The 20632-nt window shown below is 37.1% G+C and overlaps 1 protein-coding gene across 1 annotated transcript in view; it reads left to right on the top strand.

Annotated features, from left to right (window-relative positions):
- JAG2 (jagged canonical Notch ligand 2) overlaps positions 1–20245 on the top strand; it is a 39791-nt gene extending 19546 nt beyond the window's left edge. The window contains exons 7-25 of the mRNA XM_031553792.1: positions 445–558; positions 1377–1490; positions 2020–2133; positions 2623–2669; positions 2949–3122; positions 4079–4229; positions 4464–4628; positions 5212–5325; positions 6650–6763; positions 7093–7206; positions 7897–8013; positions 8826–8853; positions 9830–9915; positions 11970–12083; positions 12252–12367; positions 13622–13867; positions 14294–14425; positions 15431–15587; positions 17936–20245. Of these exons, the coding sequence (XP_031409652.1) occupies positions 445–558; positions 1377–1490; positions 2020–2133; positions 2623–2669; positions 2949–3122; positions 4079–4229; positions 4464–4628; positions 5212–5325; positions 6650–6763; positions 7093–7206; positions 7897–8013; positions 8826–8853; positions 9830–9915; positions 11970–12083; positions 12252–12367; positions 13622–13867; positions 14294–14425; positions 15431–15587; positions 17936–18408 (2690 nt within the window). The 3' untranslated portion in view covers positions 18409–20245. The remainder of the gene's footprint in view (positions 1–444; positions 559–1376; positions 1491–2019; positions 2134–2622; positions 2670–2948; positions 3123–4078; positions 4230–4463; positions 4629–5211; positions 5326–6649; positions 6764–7092; positions 7207–7896; positions 8014–8825; positions 8854–9829; positions 9916–11969; positions 12084–12251; positions 12368–13621; positions 13868–14293; positions 14426–15430; positions 15588–17935) is intronic.
- The last annotated feature ends 387 nt before the right edge of the window (positions 20246–20632 follow it).

Genomic DNA, 20632 nt, shown 5'->3' with positions numbered 1-20632 from the left:
TACTTTGCAGCTCCTGCAAGTGTTACAACCCTACATGGAATGACACCAGGCAGTGCTGCCTATAATTGCAAGTAGCTCTGTTCGTTGCTGTTTCCAAGGAACAGTATTAGAATGAAGCTAAACAGACCTTTGATACTTAAGCTGTTAGTGGTTTTCAGATGTCTGCGTACATCTCACCTGCTTTGTGTCACTGAAAGTTTTTAAAAAAAAAAGCTGGAGCAGTCTGGAGGTGAAAGTGTGGGGCTGAAGCAGTATATTAATGGGAAACTTCAGCTTCTGTTTGTAGAGATATGATGGCCTGTCTACCCTTAAGCCTTTAATGTTACAAAACACGATGCGGTTTTTGTAGTCATTTTTAATCAAAACATGCTTTCTAAGTATGTGAGTTTTCTTCATTTGATATTGGAAGAGTATTTAGCAAGAATGTTTCCCTCTTTCTTCCAGCGGAGCACGCTTGTGTATCTAATCCCTGTGCTAATGGTGGGACTTGTCATGAAATTTCATCAAGCTTCAAGTGTCACTGCCCATCAGGGTGGAGTGGACCAACATGTGCTATTGGTGGGTATGCTTTTACTGATGGCTGACCTCTTGGGCTGGAAGACTTTAAAAAAGCAAAAACAACTAATAATCATGCTCAGCGGATATGGAATTTAGAAGTAGTCATTTTGCTTTACCTGGCATTACATAACAGCTTCGTTTTGGGAAACTGAGAAGATTAATGGTACTGCGTGGCCTGTGGTGTGTGAAAATCAATGTGTATGTGATGCAGTTTTAGATTTACAAGTAGTCAAAAGAAAACTAGATCACATTACCTACAGAGCTTTTAACGATAACTATGAACAAAGGTTGTTTCTGGGAGAATTTTAAGCTATTTAGCCAAACTGAAGTAAAAATAAAGTGAAATCACTTTAAGAAACAAACATGAAAGATTCTCCTGTAAAGTAGTTGGAAGAATAGATGTCTCAGTTAAGAATTGAAATCTTTGGTTTGGATGGCAGAGGAGGCAGTTGACATCTTTTGTAGGGATATGTAACATCCTAGTGGATATCTGGGTTTGATTTGCACATTCTCTGATTTTGAAAGACTTATGTTTTCCAACAGCAGCTGTATTTGAAAAATATTGGTTCAGCCTGTGTTAGGATTGCGATGTGTAAGTTGACGGATCAGTTCTTCTCAGTTTGTGGGTATAAAACTGCAGAGTTCCTCTTCCCCAATCTCAAAAATGTGAGAGAAATCTAAGTAGAAAAAAAATAGGTTAGAATGGTAAGCTGCTTTGTAAGCTGTTATATGCCAACACTGCCTTCTCCTTGCAAAGTAACCTTAAAAAAACTCAGGTTTTTAAACCTTGTAATGGAAGGCACACTCTGACTTCACAGATATTGACGAATGCGCATCTAACCCTTGTGCTCAAGGAGGGACCTGTATTGATCATATTAACTCATTTGAGTGTATATGTCCACAGCAGTGGATTGGAGCAACATGTCAGCTTGGTAAGTAATTACATTCTCTATCTTGGAAAGCCAGTGAAAAGGATTCTCAAGTATGAGTACTGAATAAGAACTGAAGCTGTGTATTGCTATTGGTATTTTAGCTCAGTTTTTAAATAGATGATTCAAGTGAACTTGTGACTGTGAGCGTGCCAGCTTAAGTTTATTTAAATAGTTCTTCTAGAATGCCCAGTAACTGCTCTGTCTCAAAATACAGCACTGGTGATGGTAGCTCCTAATTAATGGTGGCAGAAAGTGACTTATCCTATGAAGGCAAGAAAGGGGCTTGCCCTAACTAACATGTTACCCTTTTTGAATTTTAGCAAATGGGAGAAGTAAGATAACATGCATGTGCTATTGTAGATCAGCGTGCTTTGAAAACCTGTTGTATGTAAATGGTTTTTATTGCCCTACCAATTTGTGTAAGACAAGCTTCTGATGCTTGGATTGCATGGGTACTTCGCTTGGTGCTGTGGTAATCTGTTTCTGGGTTTGTTCTTTATTCTCTTCTTTCTTTTATCTTCTTTCACAGATGCTAATGAGTGTGAGGGGAAACCTTGTGTTAATGCTTACTCTTGCAAAAATCTCATTGGTGGATATTACTGTGACTGCATTCCAGGATGGAAAGGAGTAAATTGTCATATCAGTTAGTATTTCTTTAGTATATATTTTGACCACAGGATGTTTTACTCTTTTCTTAAAGCTTTAATAATCAATAATAGTGTAGATACTTTTATAAGAAAAAAAAATTTGCTGCAGGACTTTCTTAACTTCTAGCAAAGTAAGTTGAAATCAGCATTTGAAAATTTAGAAATGTAATGGGTGTTTTAAAATCAACTTAAGTAACTCCTAATATATCTCCCTAGAGCAAGACCGTGTCCCTGATTCTGACTGTCATATATTGGTTGAATGATTTTACCTGAAAGTTTAAATGTGAAATTAGATGATGCTATTTAATTTCTGTCGTTGAGTTCCAAATTCTTTAAAATAAGAACATCTGAAGATTTCAAGCAGCCTTGCTTCCCTTTCAAACATCTTGAAAATGGAAGTCCTTTGCTCTGTCTTTTTGTTCTAGACATGTATTCTAGAGCGTAGTCTTCTATAAATCCTAATACTTTGTGTATTTTATCCATAGATATTAATGACTGTCATGGACAATGTCAACATGGAGGTACTTGTAAGGTAACTCTTGTCAGTTATTATACCATGTTGAAAATAAACTGTTTTAACTAGTTACAGGTTCTGTAGTTCTGTTAGTTGGCTAAATGAGACTGCAAGCTAAGATATGTAAAAAAATCTTAGTTTTTCTTGTGCAGATTCTGTTTGTGAAATCTTAAAATGATTTTGTGGTGCTATTCCTGTTCACAAAGCTAGAGTATAAAAATGGCTTGAAGAATTTTGTATGAGTTTTATCAAATAAACAAGCCTTCCTACAGTTCTGTTCTTCTCCTTTCCTTGAAGGATGAAGTGAATGATTACCATTGCATATGCCCTCGTGGTTTCACGGGCAAAAATTGTGAGATAGAGATAAATGAGTGTGAAAGCAATCCATGCCAAAATGGAGGCCGCTGCAAAGACCTGGTGAATGGATTTGCTTGCCTGTGTGCACAGGGCTTCTCAGGGGTCTTCTGTGAGGTGAGTGCAGTGGCTACATTAATACAGTAGTTTTCATGGATTAAGTTCTTAAGAATTCTCAAGAATTGTATCTTGAGTGCTCTGCTCCTGGATGGTTCATGCTGTAATATGTAATTAAAGTTTCAGCAAGTCTGTTTGAATAATAGAGGGAAAATTGGCTGCTTGCCGTATGTGTTGCAGGAAATATCTACCATTCATTCCAGATGCTAAAGTCCCAGCTACTGAACTTGCATTGGGAAGGGGAAATTTAAACTAATGGAAGGAAACAAATGGGAACATCTGATAGAAGAGATCTGAGGAGTCTTTCTTGGACTTTAACTGTTTTCTGTAGTCTACCTCATATGTTTTGTATGAGAATAGCTTGCTGAAATCTCTCTTGCAGCTGGAATTGTACATGTTCTGGTAAATTAAATGCTTAGATTACTGAGATTCCTTCTGTTCTGATTAGCTTTTATTTTTTCCCCCTCTTTAGCTACATAATTATTTAAAAAAAAAAAGTAAAATTCAGTGCTGGACTGGAGGCTAATGCTCTAGATAATAAAGTTCTGTAAGGTTCTGTGCTTCTTAACTTGCCTCTGCAAGACTCTTAAGTGCACTGCTATTTAGCTTATTATAGCACTCTAGTCTGTGGTTATAAGGGATAGAAAAGGGACTGATAGTATTCCACAGTGATCATGATATACACCTTGTCTCATTCTTTGCTAAGTTGTTGTGTTTATTCGGCCTCCTGCAAGGAAGAGGTATCTGTATCACAGTATCAGAAGTCCTCTATATCAGGATTGGCTGAAGTAACCTGAAGTTTCCCTCTGTGCTGCATGATGAAATGCAGTGTAGAAAAACCATAAATGTTAAAACATGAGATTTATTGTAAATTAGCTTCCTTTGTCTCTGGCAAGATAGAGCTATTTACTCCTCAGAAATGAAGCTGCTGCTGCTAACTGTGATCTCTGTTACAGATGGATATTGATTTCTGTGAACCTAACCCTTGCCAGAATGGGGCTAAATGCTATGATCTAGGAGGAGATTATTACTGTGCCTGCCCTGATGACTATGATGGAAAGAATTGTTCTCATCTCAAGGACCATTGCAAGAACAATTCCTGTAAAGGTACCTGCTGTTGTCCAGATACTTGTCTTACTGTATTGATGGTGTACAGAAAAGTATCTTCCTGAGAACAGTATAATAAAACATGTTATTGTCTTAGAACCTTACAAAATAGAGATAAGTGCTTGTGACAGCCTTTTTGAGGAGGTAGAGTGTCTTGATTTTTGGACAGCTCTTTCAGTGACTAAAAAGAGGTGATACAGATTGTGGTCTGATGCATTATTTTATCATTCATAGTAATAGACAGCTGCACAATAGAAGTCTTCAGCAATACTACCCAAGAAGGAATTCGTTTCATTTCATCTAATGTTTGTGGGCCTCATGGACGGTGTATCAGTCAGCCAGGAGGGAATTTCACCTGTGCCTGTGACAGAGGCTTTACTGGAATATACTGTCATGAAAGTAAGTGGGAGTTTATTCTAAATGACTTCTGTAATCTAAACCCCCTTAAAGTCTTTTTTTTAAGGTCTACCATGCGATGTATTGGTATTCTGAGTTGCATTAGAGCATAGTGAATTTCAAGCATACTGCTTGAAGTCCAGTTTCTTCTGGTACCTGTTGTCTTGCTGTAGTCCTTCACTCTGTGAAAGAAAACTGGAATTAGTCCAATTTCAATGGACATGTCTGTACCCAGTAACTTTCTGTACAGTCTTATAAATGAAGCCATGGCTTTCTCTGATGTGGATGTAGTGGAGAGAGACTGACAAACATAGCTTAAGATGTGTATTGCTATTCTGGGAATTTCTTGAACATCTGGCTTTTTATATACCAGCTGAACTTAATGCTCTAGTTTGTATTGGTATGTGATAGTGCTTTTGGGACCCTTATCAAGCTTACCAAAACAGTTGTTTTGAGCTGTTCTTGTGTATTTGAAAATGGAGAATGGCTTTGCTTTTTTCTAGAGGCCTGGAAGTCACTCACCTAGATTCTTGATTATAGTAGGTGAAGACAGTCTTGAGCAATAATTGCTGACTTTTTGTCATAGATATCAATGATTGTCTTGGGAAACCTTGTAAGAATGGTGGAACATGCATTGATGAAGTTGATTCATTTAAATGTTTCTGCTCAAGTGGCTGGGAAGGAGAATTGTGTGACACAAGTAAGTACTAATGTGCATTGCATGTTAATATTACAACTTTTATTATAAAAGTCATGATGGTGTATGGCTAATAGTGCAGTAGTTTCTCTGTTCTTTGGCAAATAAACTGAGTAGACTGTTACTGAAGTATTTTTAATACAACTTTTGGGCAGCAGGTTCAAAGGACTGTTCTCTTAATGGGACTATCATGTGGTGCTTTGGTGTTCTTTGGGCTATACCTTGGGAGGAGGACTTTCTTCTCCTTAGGAAAGGCAAAAGTGAAAGACTGCTCAAAAAACTCAATTGTTTTATTGCTGTAAGCGTATGTAACTTTTTGTACTTAATGCTTAGTGACTCTGTCCTTTACCAGATTACTAATCTAGGTTTGTTTCCAAATTTGAAAAGCTTTTTGACTTTAGATCTGTGCAAGCTATAATGTGCTTCTACTTTACTGGAGGAATTAGAAATGTAACATTCTAGTCCTTTGTTAGGACAACTGCTGCAGTTTGAATGATTACTGAATGGATATTGCTAGTTAATGTTCTGTATCCTGGACTCAATAGGAGCAAGCCTTTATTCTTAATAGCTTGGCTGAGACTCATTGAGCCTTGGTTAAGAAAGAAGCATACTAGATCAAATTTGTGGTTAAGTTACTTCAGAGCAAACTGCAATTGATTCTGAATTTGGCTATCTACTCTCAATGAAGTCCCCTCTAAAACGTGAAGAGAAGTTGCTGAAGCTTATTACAGGATGTACATCAACTTAAATGTGAAAGAAATGCTGAGAAGCCTTTGGTAGATATATCACTCTCAGGAGTTTTTTGTGTAGTCTAAATTAAGTTGGCCTAGAATAATTGCTTTAACTATTGAAACTTTTTTTGAGTGAAAAGAATTCTCAAACCATGCATGCATGTATTCACATGTGTATGGTAAAAACAGCTATGCTTTGTATTTTGCAACATAAAGCAGGAGAGAGCTTCATCTCATGTGGCAGACCTGAGTTTGGGCTCATATTTTGGGACATTGTGGTCCCTTCCTGTAAATTGCATGCTAGAAAATTCAGAAGGTTCAAAACAGATGTTTGCTGGAATAAAGCAAATGACTTTCTCTCTCTAATTACGTGGCAATCAGCAGTAGTATTACTGAAGCTTTTCTGTTAAGTTCTTAGTCTTCCATAATGTGTGTTGCTCAGTACTAAAAATTGAGAACTTCCTTTGTATAAATATAACTCCTTAATAATCAAAAGCACTGCTTTACTACAGAACCTACTTTATAAAGAAATACTGTGTTCTTTCTCATGGTCTTGGCTAGCCTGGATTGGCTCATTTGAATAACTCTCTTTCTAGATTTCAACGATTGTTCTCCTAATCCCTGTCATAATGGTGGCCGATGCATTGATTTGGTAAATGACTTCTATTGTGAATGTAAGAATGACTGGAAAGGAAAAACTTGTCATTCACGTAAGTGTCTTTCATTTTTTTCTTTGCACGAGTCTGGGGTTCCTGAAATTTAAAATAAATCAAAGTCATTTTGATTACCTCTGCCAGTTTCACAGCAACTTTTAAATAATTTAATTTTTCACAACCCATATGGAATTGTGCCTTAGGAGATGCTTTTAGATTCCACTATTTTTGATTTATAATACAGTATCAACTGGAACCACGTGTTTCTTGTACTATTAAATTTAAATACAGTTTCTGAAGAAAAAATTGTGACTTAAAAACTACCCAGTCTTTTAATTTCTACTGGCCTTAACTTGCTATATTTTAACTTTTTACTCAATGTGTAGGTGAATACCAATGCGATGCAAATACTTGTAGCAATGGTGGAACGTGTTATGATGATGGAGATACATTCCGCTGTTCATGTCCTCCAGAATGGATTGGAAGTACTTGCAATATTGGTAAGCTCTTTAACTGTGTTCTGACAAAAGTAGTAGTAGAGAAGAAATAGCACTTACCTGTTTAGTAAATTGGCAAACCTGTATTTTAGTTAGATGGTGTATGAGTTCAGAGGGGTTTCTTTTGTGTAGAAAAACATCCAGTCATAAGCAGCAGTCAGCATGCACGTCTTGTTCAGGCTGTTTACGTCACTTCACATGAGATACTAAAGTTTGGAAACTCATCTCTTTTGATGGCTTTATGTGGTCTTTTCTGTAGATCCTCAGCAGATTTGGAACACTTGGACTCCTCGTGTCTTTAGAGACTCTAAATAAAAAGTCGAGAAACTTTAGTCCTCAGCTTTGTCTGAAGTTCATAATGCAGATAGTGAACAAGAGAAAACTATATACAAGCACACGTACAGGAAAAATAAAATGGAAAGAGTTCTTTCTAGGTGATTCGCAGGGTTGTTGCATCCTGCAGGGCATTACTGCCAATATTTTTGATGGGAATAAAATTCGGTCTGCATGGTACATTTTATTTCATAAACCTTGATATTTCAATCAAGCAGTTGATCTTGGAGGTAGGTGACAGATATGTGGCACTGGAATCTGCTGGTGCTGATTCAGATACTATTCAGGCATCTTGACATATCCAGATGATCAATATCTTATATCTCTTGTGCTGAATAGATACCTTTTCTGTTTTCAAAGCTAAAAACAGCAGCTGTATACCAAACCCTTGCATGAATGGTGGAACATGTGTTGGCAGTGGAGACTCCTTTTCTTGCATCTGCAAAGAAGGATGGGAAGGACGTACGTGCACACAGAGTAAGGCTTCTCTCCTTTATTCCCCTGAGCTACTAGGAGTGTCTAGCACAGAGCTGTTAATTGAAACAAAGCAAGCTTATAGTGTTCAAGTGCCAAAATATCTGAATCATTCAGGGTGGGAAGTAGATGGGAAGATGATGCCTTGACTAATGAATGAAGAACTTGTCATGTTTCTTTGTCTCAGCTCCCTGCCAAAGTCTTTCAGCCTCTTACAGAAAAATAATCTTCAGGAATATGTATATAAGGGGACTGTTTTGTTCTGCATGTTAATTTTAATGATGAAAAATATGTGGGGAAAATAAGATGGTAGTGCATATTCCAGAATTTGCAGCTAGTTCTCTGAGGCTAGCAGTTAACTATTTCAGTGTACCAACACAATGAATTGGTTAGGTGGAGTAAGGCCTGCAACTGACCTGTAAATTCTTCATGATGTAAAAGATATGCTTAAGAGGTCTGGCATTTTGCACATATACATATGGAGTACCAAAGTTGCAGTCATCCTTCAGAAAGCATTTACAGACGTTTGTTTTAGGCACTGTCAATACAACCAATACCCCCATTTTATTTTTATGTTGACATTATGCTGCATGTCTGTTTGTACTGCTGATATAGCAGGATTACTGAAGTTGTAAGGCATTCCATTTGTCCCTATTTTCAGTGCTCTGAAAGTATTTCTTCAACCTTCTAGGTCTAACTAAATTTTCTTTACAAGTGTGTGAGGGGGGGGAAGTTTCTTAGCTTTCATTCTCTTAAACTTAATGTTGTACCCTCCAAATAAACCAGAAAAGTTACACTGGTCTCTTTTTTAATAGATACCAATGACTGCAACCCTCATCCATGGTAAGTAGAGGATTTCACTTCTGTGCCTATTGTGAAAATAAGTCTAAATACAGGAATACAGATTTCAACTACAGATTAGAACTATTTCTAATCTAAAAAACTGAAACCAATCTTTGTGCAAGTCCAAAAATAATTTTTTGTCATATTTTCTTCTATTCCTTGACAGTATCAAGGCCCTCAGAGCGATGCTGTGTTGACTCATGTATGAACAGAAAATATTTTGTTGTAGTTTCCATGCCAGAACTGACTGGTGACTGAGTTACTATAATATGAAATGAGTCAGACTTGATAACATTTCAAGTATTTACAATTGAGTTCAGAATGAGAAATAATCAAAACCTGTTAGTTTACAATAAATAGTTCTAGAGGAATGTAGAAACGTCCAGTTAAATTGAATCTTCTTTATAAATTTTAAGGCTTTCTTGGGGAGGTATATTGGGGGTATTTAAATACAAAAGTTTATATATATTTTTGAAAGGGAAAAATACTGATGCAGAGTAAGCAAGATGTCTATATTATTGTTTTCCACTTCTGCAATAAGCTGCTCTTCATGTATTGTAAATTGTAAAAGCTCAGGCTTACTTTGTATTAGATTTGTAATGCTGCTTTATGTCGCTGAGTCCTATTGATGAACTTCCAACAATGCTTTTGTGGATGCTGCTGTTACCGAGCAACATAACTTATCTAAAAGTATGCTCCATCTACTGATGGAATAGGTTTGTTCCCCTGAACAGTAGCAGAAGGCTTAATTAACAAAGCTTTAATTATGCCAACAAAACAGTGCGGTTCAATGAAGTTTAATGCTAGTATTATAATTAGCAAGGACTTAATTTTGTTGAATAGTGAGAAAATACCATAAATTGGGCCAGTAGGAAGAATTTGTTTGAACAGGCTGTGTAAGGAACCTATGATTTTTGCTCATCTTTAGAGTTGAGTGAACTCTGAGAATACTTCTGCAATGACTTTATTTTTACAGTTACAACGGAGGCATCTGTGTTGATGGTGTGAATTGGTTTCGATGTGAATGTGCACCTGGATTTGCAGGTCCTGACTGCAGAATTAGTAAGTAGAGCACCTATAAGTAAAGATTTGAAAGGTGGTACCATTCTGGCACACAAGTCAGAAAGAAGACTGGCTTTTTTTTGCATTTGGTCAGCTGAATTCCAAATAACAGAAGCAGAAGCTGAGTCAGTCAGGCACTGGTACTCACCTTGCAAGCAATGGCAGTTTCTGTTCCTTTCTTTATTCCATTTAATGGAATAGAAGTGATGTGACGTGATTTAAATTATACTTAAAGATTCAGCTGCTGCTTTTTATCGTGCATTTCTGAAGGGTCTAAGGTACTAGCTTCGTAGAAAGTATAATTAATAAGTTGCTTATCAAAAGAACTAATTAAAAGATAATGAATTAAGTGTACTATTTGATGTTAGAAACTAAAATCCACTGGGACATCACAAACAAATGAAAATATGAGGGGTGTAGCGGTGGCTCATGAATAACATGCAGCTAATAGAGCACAACATTTTGCAAGAAATACGATAAAAGATCTTTTGAAGCTATAAAATGAAATTAGCTATTAACCTGAAGGACAGAAACTTGAAAAGGAAAAAGCAAAAAAGACTGCACTTAACTATTGTGGACAAATGTTTTTTAATTGAATGCAACTATTTTGACCTGATTGTCATACGCATATATATGCACAGGTTTACCTCTTTGGAAGATCAAACTTTGCTCTTTGTCTTGGTCCTGCTTCTCAAGCAGTGCAGTGTTGTGCATTTAGATAGAGATTACATCCTCATTCTGCCAGACAGTACATGAGCTGATACCTCTAGTCAGTAGATAATTATAGCACTTGTGGCAGTAGATTTGACTTGCTGATCTCTGGATAAAGAACCAGATATGGCTCATAATCACATGTGTATCTACATCCAGATGTCCATTGAGAGATATTGAACTGTCTGTCCTCAGACATGAAATGGAGAGGACTATTCAAAGACAAATACTGTGTATTTGTAATGGAATTACTGACTTTTCCCCTTCTTTAGTATATAGATGAAAGGATTAGATCAGACAAAAATGCCTTTTACAGAGTGCTAGTAAGACTTACAGAATTAACAGCTGTTTAGATGGTCCTAAACCAATATAGCTTGAGGAGAAGCTTCTGTAGATTAGATATGAGGAAGAATTTCTTCTTGGAAAGTGTGGTTAGGTATTAGAGTAGTCTTCCTAAGGAAGTGGAATCCTCATCCCTGGAAGTACATGAGATGTGGATCTGGCACCTAAGGAATGTTGTTTGGGTTGATGATTGGATTTGATGATCCTAAGGTTTTTTCCAACCTAAATGATTCTGTGGGACCTTTGGAAGATGCTTTGGGAGGAATTGGTAATGATCAGAAATGAAACAGCTGGGCCTTATGGATCAGAGCTTGACAGGTTTGTTACATTTGTTGGTAGACAAACAGTTTTTTTGCTCAATTCCCCAATGTTGTGCTTCTGAAAGAACAATGCTTTTCTCACCTTTTTCAGTAGATTTCCAGGTCTAAGCCTCTGAATCTTTGAATGATAGTCTATATGTAAAAATAAATAAAGTAAATGTCTGTTCACTATTTCATACTTGAGACATTGTGTGAAATGTCATCACAAACTAAGCTCTGCATTATCCTTCCTTCTTACAGTGGATTAGAGTTATTAGGGCACTTCCAAGCCAACTCATTGTTCAGTTCTTGCTCTGTATATGCTAAAAGTGTGTGGTTTTCTGTGAAGTCTAAATAGCAGACTCTAGGGTTTAAGTCCCACAGTCTGTTCTGACACAAGCTGAATATAGAGAAGACATTTGCACCTTCAGTTGTCCAGTACTCCTACTCTGTGAGTTAAGTCAGTGGATGACTGCTGTTTTGTTCAACAGGGTTTCAGTTAGGATGGAAATAGATCTGTTAGAGGCTGTTAGGAGGTTACAGCTGAAATGGTAGTGCTGCCCAATTAGGACAGCGAGGCTGTCTTTTGCATGTTGGAAGGCCCAGTGTTGTCAGATTACATCTCGGTAAACATCTAATTACAATCATTTAATTACAATGTTCTACGTTCTTGCCATTGAGTTTTACCTATTTTCTATCTAGATATTGATGAATGCCAATCTTCCCCTTGTGGATATGGTGCCACTTGTATAGATGAAATCAATGGATACCGATGCACTTGTCCTCCTGGAAGAGTTGGTCCTAGGTGTCAAGAAGGTATTCCTATATCTACTATCAAGTTTTACCCAAAAAACAATTGTATACAATGCAATTAGTATAGAGTTTATATTAGTAGTCTGACGTATAAGGAACAAAATAGGTTTTCTTAAAATGTGTAAAGCTTCAGTAACTCTGAAGTGAAGTTTCTGTATACTTCTTATTTAGTGATTGGAATTGGAAAGCCTTGCTGGCTTAAAGGAATGACCTTTCCTCATGGCAGCAGGTGGGATCAAGAATGCAACAGCTGCCACTGTTTGGATGGCCGCATTGACTGCACCAAGGTGGGTACTTTGACCTATTTTTTTAAAGTCATTCTGGCTGAAATATACTTTTCATACATAATTAGCTTTTTTTTTTTTCAGTCTAGGTTCTTGCATGGGTCACCCTCAAAACAGCCTTTTCTTTGAATGTCCAGTGACTTCTTGTAGAAACACTTATGGGCTTGCCTTTGTAATGGCAGGCTTTTATTCTGTTCTCTGCCTGCCATAACAAACTCTCTAGAAGCAGATAGGCACCTTACAGAAAAAAAATTAGGAATTGTAAAGGAATAATGATCCTTGAGATGATAAACTTCTCTGCTAAATATTTGAAAATGGTGTTAAAGTTTCTAATTCTGTGAAATGCTAATGCCAAAGGACAGTTTCCTTAGTGGATGATATTTGCCTTTATGAATTGACAAATTGCAATGTTTGTGTATTATGGATGATATGTGGGAAGAAATATGGTTAGCCTAAATGGAGATAGAATGGGTTAGCATGTATACTTAAGGATTTTCAGCTGTGCTTTGATAGCGTATCTTAGTGGATTTGTGGTTGCTGTGCAGCTTTACATCACAGCTGGGGAGAGACATGACTTGTGCTGCTTTACAAGTTGCAAGGGTAGGTGGGTGGCTCAAGATAAGAACTAATAGTACTTGATGTCATTGCCTCAACTGGATGTCTCCCACGTTTCACTGGAAGCACTAGTTTGAAAACTTCTAGCTCTCACAGATCTGCTCTGCCTTTTTATTAGTTTAAGTAGGTATGCCCTGTAGGCAAAGAAATAACTTGCACTTAATTATTTCAGCGAGCATTTTTAGACTCTTTATGATATTGTGAGTTTGAAGCTTTCTTCTAAAGAGAACAGTGCATCACTATAACTACAACTGCAGAAATACATACTGATGTGGAGGGAGTCTTGAAGATGTGTACCAGAAGGCAGCGTGCAGCTGTGAGGAATAAGTAGAAGTGGTGTAGTGAGTGCAACTTCCTTGGTTCAAAAAAAGTATATTACAAGTTCAAAGTGATATGAGATTAATCTGCAAGTCCTTCATTGTCATCAGTGTCTTGGGTAACCTTTGCTCAGTTTACACTTCAGTCAATACAAGATGTTCATATTTTCAAGCAATTCTGTCTGCTACTAAGACTAACGTTTTAGAAAGGTGATTTTTTTACAATCAGCAGTAGGTCATGACCTTTTCATGCAAATTGCTTATTTTGATTTGATGCATAAGAGCAATTAAGTGTGACAGTGCTACTTTTGTTCTTTATTTTCAGGTGTGGTGTGGGACAAAACCTTGTCTGTTACACAAACTTTGGGATAATTCAAATTACCAGTGTCCCATGGGTCAAGAATGCCAGGAGAAGTACATGAAATGTTTTCAGCCACCATGCAATGAATGGGGAGAATGCAGTGCCTCTGAACCTCTGCCTGCTAATATCAAGTGTCTGCCTAATTCTGGGCACTTGGACAATGACTGTGCTAGGATTACTTTAATTTTTAATGGAAACAAAGTCCCACAGGTGAGAACAGAATTATTAATGAAGAATGGCAATATATGTAGAGATATATTCCATGTTAAGACATAGAAGATTAACGTTTCTAACGCAACTCCTTGCAGTTACTTGAAAATTTTATTTTTAGACTCTTCTGATATAAACTGTTTGTTTAAAGGGCAAGGAAAAGTTAGGATTTTACACCAAATATTTTGTTTGTCTTTTAAGTTTCAAAGAAGTTAATTGTTTCTTATAGTCTGAGCCTGTCTTGGTCTTTACTAGAGTAGTCATTACAAGCTCATATTCTTACCCTTCATTCCAGGACTGTTTCTTACTTTACTGCCCTCTTTTCTTCTTTCATCAGATCTCAGTAACTGCAAAAACTCTGAAGATGCTTATTTTATGTACTACCTGCTCTTGAACTGAACTCATTCAGCCTATTTCTTTTAACAGGGCACTACAACTGAAAATATCTGTTCAGAAATTCGGTATTTACCAGTTACTAGATCTGTTTCCAGGGACAGAACTCTGATAATATTATGTGATCTGTCATACTCCACAGAGAATGCAGTAGAAGTTGCTATTGTAAGTATGAGGTGTGTGTGTGTGTGTATGTGTGTGCATGTACACAAATGTTTTCATGTTAGTTTGAGCTACAGAAGAGGTTACTGCTTTCACTTCAATGAGGATACTGCAATTTTTGGCTTAGGCTGACTGTACAGTGACTTTGTGATCTCATGGAATGTCCTATACTGCTGGATAGATGAAGTGCAAGCTTCATGAATGACAGAAGCCTACTGTGGTATCTGTGCAACTGTCTTAAACTAATTCAGCATGTGTTAGTGAACAGGTTTCTACCTGTTCTATCAAATCTTGGGTTACTGACATCAGTGAAGATACAGTTGCAGGTAGCTGGATTGGATCTTGCCAATGTGAAGAAGTTGGTGCTATGCATCAAGTATAGGTACTTCAGGATATTCATTAAATGTTTTAAGTTTAAAAAAAGGTGCAAGCTAGATATGTGAAAGTGATTGTTGCCCTACTGAACTAAATGCTTGCTTTAGAGGCATTTCTAGCCCAGTCTCGTAGTGCTTGCGTATGCCTTATTTTCCAAGTAAATAATTAGTTTTCATGGTAGTGCTTATCCAGGCAGAAGCTGGAGTGTCTCTACTAGTGTTGTAAAGAACATGCTGAGTGATGATGCAAGAAGTAAACTGTATGGTATAAATAGAGCAGACTGTTATTAGTCTGGGCTTCTATCTAGATAATCCACATGTCTTGAAGTGCTTTGAGTTATGACTAAATTTAGCTGAGCAGTGTAAGGAACATGGAAGTCAGCTGCCTTTTGAGGGATGCTAGATATTAACGACAGGGTGTGTTACCTGTCAAGCCTGGCACTGCCTCTGCAGTTGATATCAAACCATCCATGCTGTTGCTACAGAATGCTTTAAGGTTACTCTTTGTAACTTCTGTCAGGTAAATTCAGCCCACAGAATATCAACTAAGATGTAGCTGAATTTAAAAATTAGAATTCTGTGCCTAAATAACTGCAGTAATTCTATTTTTCACCTTTCCTCTACTTCCTTTTAGTCTTTTGTCCCCCATCGAGATGAACAAGATAATAGTCTCATACAGAATGCTGCTAATATAATAGTGAATGCAATCACCAAGCGGCAAAACAGCACTGTTATGTTGGCAGTAACTGAAGTCAAAGTGGAGACAATAGTTGTTGGGAATTCATCGTCAGGTAAGGTTCCCAATGCATTCATCCTGTGTGTTTTTAAAATGTCTTCTATTCCCTGCTGTCAGCATCTAGTCTGTCTTTGTGTGGAGAAATGGTGTACTAAGTTCTTTCTTTAGTCGCTATTACTAGTGAGGGGAAGGTGTTAAGCAAGTTTCTGTGCTTATGTGTTAGGCTAAACTTGATCTAATCTGTCAAAATGTTCCTTATCTACTGTTGCCACTGTTTAGGCTCTGACTTCAAACTCCTTTTTGTAGTTTAAGCATATTTTTCACAAGATCAAGAGTTCCCTTGTGTTCATATCCGTTCTGATTTCTCAACGTTAACCAAACCTTAGTTGTTAGTGCTGCTGCATTATAGAAACTGGGGCTGTGAGGTCTTAAAAATAAGATGAGGATGGAGATGCTACTGCTGAAATGTACCACCTAATGCCTTCCTATACTCGCTGTGACTGGAGGAAACAAAGAGGACCCCTGGCAGGCAGCAGTTCAGTTAAGGTGCCCCATATGGAAATTTTAGATCAATAGGAGACCTTCCCAAATCTTTCCTAGATCTCCTCAGCACAATCTTCTGGAAGATCTTCCATCCGTAGTCAAAACAATGAGTAAATTGCCTGGTTCCATTTTCTTTGTGTTACCCCTTTAGGGGAATTCCTTTATTTGTTAAAGCCTTGGCAAATGTGCTATTTCCTCATCTCCACTAAATGAGTGACCAAGTTTTGATCTTTTCTTGAACAGAATTGTATAGGTAACAAAGAATGGAGCTGTGATTCTGACATACTTTAGCATCTCAGAGTTTTCTGATTATGCATTAAATCCTGGGGAAAAAAGAGATGGGATTACTTTGCCACCAGCCTAAAAGAAATTCAAAGATCCTTGGAGAAAGTGGAAAGATGGTGACTTCATTCTTAAGCACTAGCTATGAGAGTTTCCAAGACTCTCAGTTTCACTATTTATGCTCAGTATTGACCAACTGCCCCTAATTTTTAACTGGAATAGTTGTGAAGAGGTTGACTGTAACCTGATCTCTTGGGTCTTTTGGTTTGGTATTCTACCTTCAGGTTTAAAAAAAAGTGTGGTAGAGGTATACCTACCTAAAGCATTGATGCAGAGCCTTCTGTCCTTGTGTCTGACTTCTGGGGGATGCTGAAATGTCTAGATGGAGATGATTACTTAAACAATCAGTTTAAGGAAAATGTTTACATGGAATCTCTAGGGAGGCTATCCATTGCATAAGAATCTTTTTAACCTTATTTCTAAGAGGCAAGGAAGAACTCCTTTCCTTAAATTTCTCTCCACCTTGCCATCCTTACAGTTTAATGTTGAATTGTGTAGGAAAAATGAGCAGAAACTACCAGTTACTGCTAAGAGTACAATCTTTTTCCAGTATGATAAATATGATTTTAGGTCTCCTGAGGTCAACAGTTTTTCTGGTTAACTCATGGTTTGGGAATATCAGATCCTGCATACCATAATCATCACACAAGAACATGTTCAGAAGACATTATAATGTTGGCATGTGTGACTGTGGTGCTGAAGAGTTGATTGGTTTTGTACAGCTATTTGAAGATTATTCTGCAAGCAGTTGTTTTAAAAATGCTGACAATTTACAGTTGGAGTTCAGGTTGGAGTGGTAGTTTGGTCGATTCTGTCTACAAAAAGCAAAGCATGTGATGTCTTGGTACTCCTTACAATGTGTGAATCCTTGCTTATGGGGAAAAAAAAGTGGTGTCCTGGTAGCAAAGCTTGAGTAAGAAAAAAATGCCCAACATGCATCTTCAGAAATTTTCCTGGAGAAATGATGTGGGTTTTTCATTTAGACAACATTAATGGGATTTGTGATAGGAACCTTGGAAGAAAATGTTTGTGGACTTGATGGTACTCTTGTCTAGTAGTAAAAATGGGCCATGTATTTCTGATGATAATGCTGGTGCTCCTTCTGAAACAAATTAGAGGGATAATACTCTTCACACTCTTATGAAGATGGACTTGTTTTCCTTTAGTTATTTACTGAGATTCTGGGCTAACCTGACTTGTACTTGAAGATACTGCTTATATAACCAGTTTTCCCATTAAGAAGGGGGAATAAGCATTTCAAATGTAGTGTTTTTTCCCTTGTTATTAAGCGGGGTGGAGCCCAGTTTAAAAAAAAATAAAGAGCACTTCTAGATGAACTGTTGCCTTTGAACATCTACTATTGTGCAGTAATGACATCTTCCTTCATTGTAAAAGTCTTCCTCGGACTAACCTAGAGTAGACCTTCTCTATTAGACTTAGACTAACCTTCTCTTGCAGCTGCCGAGTGCTGTCTATCCAGCTATATTAACTCAAGACTTTTTCTCATTTGCCCTCTAGATTATTTGGTTCCAATTCTTTGTGCCGTATTTAGCGTTGTATGGCTGACTTGTATAATCATCTGTGTGTGGTGGACTCGGAAGAGAAGAAAAGAGAGAGAAAGAAGTCATCCTCCCAGAGAAGAGGGGGCCAATAACCAGTGGGCGCCTTTGAATCCCATCAGAAATCCTATAGACAGATCTTACAGTAACAAAGACATTCGTTACGAATGCAAAAACTTCATATCTCCTCAAAAAAGAACTTGTGATGCAGTAGAGGAGTATGTAGAGTATGAGGAAGAGGAAGATGAAGAGGAGGAAAGAGATGAGGAAATGGACAAGTTCCTCTCTCACAAACTCACAAAGCCTTTGCCCGCAAAGGCATCTGACGCATCAGAGAGCAGTCCAGTAAAGAAGTCCCTTCAAATAGGCAAAATGGACAACAGATCTGTAAAAAATGTGAATGCATCAAACTTTGAAGGCAGTAGAGACTAATCTGTATTTGGAATGTAGGCAGACTGATCCTACCCTTACCGGGGCGGGGAAAAATTGACATCTCTGCTTTGCATCAAGGACTAAAAATATCTGGAGTCAAATGTTCATAGTTTCTTTATTTTGCGTAAAAAAAAATAAAAATAAAAATAATAATAAATAAAATTTATTTTGTTTCTTTAGCCTTGTATAAATTATTCAATGACTGTCAGATGAAAAAAAATGAGTAATCTTTGATAGTTGCTATTTTTGTAAAGTTTACTTATAATACACTCGCTGTGTGGCAGAGGAGAGGTTGTATTTTCAATATGTGTAAAGTTTATTACAAAAGACTGTACACTGTTTACAGAATGTATTTCTTTTTATTACTTGCTCTAATTTAATGGTGGCTTTAAAACCTCCTGGTTGAGGAAATTGTGTGAACTTTAAACTGCTTTCTTGACTTTGAATCTCTATTAATGGCAGCTCACTGCACTTGTTACGTTAGTAGCTTCTGTAAGATGTTTTCCAAATTTGCCTTACACACTTTGTAATAGGAACAAAAAGAAATTATAGAGATCTTTCAACTGTGGTTTAAAAGTGGCCTTTTAATTTCTGTTCAATTACTTTAGAATTGCAGTATTGAAGCATGTGACAAGTGCCTTGAGATGAAACTTTTTCTATAGCAACTGTCAAAGACTGCCATATCGATAGTAAAATTGTGAGAACTCTAGGTTCCCCAACTGACACAGTTTATTTTCTAATAGTGAAAGTGCTTTTTTGTAAATATGTACATATTAAATGAATCACTCTGTATATTTGATTTAATAACTTAAAATATTTTGGTCTTTTTTTACATGTCATTCCTTTTAATTTATGTTGCAGTAAAGGAGGTTTTATGGCAGTTTATAAGACTCTTTTTTTGGTATTATGTCCAGATTAGAAAATGATGTTAATACAATCAATGTTAGGAATCTGTTGGTCATTTGTATTTACATAGGAGCATAACCACTTACATGTAAATAGATCCAGAAATGTTTGTTTATCCCCATGTTCAGCCCATCTCAAGAACACTAACAGGTGCATCTACTGTACAGTACCAACATAGAGAGGCATTGTTTTTTCTTTTGTGAATATGTTAATTACATGTGGTATTACTTTTTTTGCGTTTAAATACAGGCCTAATGAAGGGAACAATATTTTCCTCGATCTTGTTTCTGTTGTGCTTTATTCATCTTTCGCTCTAAAGGAAAAAGGCTGGCAAGCTCAGAAGGTGGGAGTACCTCATTGGAAATGGTTATTCATAAGGGAAGGCTTAGGATTTTTTTTAAGGCTTTATTATTGCTATTAACTGTGCAAAACTACGTTTATTTTAGTCACTGAAGAAGCATAACACTACATACCCTAGTTACCCTGCCAGTGAGAGGAGCGGATGCTTGAGAGTATCAACTCTGGCCCATGAACAACATAAACACCAATGTTTTGAAACCAGTTATTTTATACAGGAACACAGGATTTGCTTTGCAGGATCTTCTGTTTTAGTATGTTTTTGTTTGACATAGTTCTTAAAAAAAAAAATAACAAAAAAAACCTTTCAGAAAAGAAACTATTTATTAAAGCATTTTATAATGATGTTTGTTGTAACTTTTTTACTTGTGCTGAATATTCAGAACTTATTTTGATAACCTGGTTAGGAGTTTAGAAAAGGGTACTATCCTTCTCATGTTCCCCAGTATAATCCTAAGTATTTAAACCAAAAACACTTTTTTTTTTCTGCTACTCTTGTAACTTTTTGTACTGTAATGCTGCTGTCTTCCATAATCTAATAAAATGATTCCCTCATTGTGTGTAAGATACTTCACATTGTGTTTGCTTTGAGTGACTGAAGTTCTGATGTGATGATGCATAGTGAACGGAGGGAGAGAGCCCTGATAGAACATGTGGTGCTTCCTGTAATCTTAGCTCACAGCCTTTCCCTGTCGATACTTCCTGAGCCTACTTGGCAGTGTTGTGCTGTGCCCACGACTGCACCGTCAGCGTAGGAGGTGGTGTCCCACGTGTTGTCTAGAGCCACAGACACTTTCAGTGCCTGAATTGTGACACTTCTCTGTGCTGCCTCTTGCATTACCTTGCAGCAAAAAGTCTTTTTCTGCTGACAGTTATTGACTCTGTGCCTTTTGAAATGGCTTTCCTCCCTGCTGCTGAGCAGAGGCTTGTCTAGCAGCACTGTGGTGCTTCCTTGGGAAAT

This window comes from Meleagris gallopavo, chromosome 5 (genome assembly GCF_000146605.3).
Source record: "Meleagris gallopavo isolate NT-WF06-2002-E0010 breed Aviagen turkey brand Nicholas breeding stock chromosome 5, Turkey_5.1, whole genome shotgun sequence".
Classification (NCBI taxonomy): domain Eukaryota; kingdom Metazoa; phylum Chordata; class Aves; order Galliformes; family Phasianidae; genus Meleagris; species Meleagris gallopavo.
The sequence above is the reverse complement of the archived record's forward strand: the minus strand, read 5'-3'. Positions and strand labels throughout refer to the sequence as shown.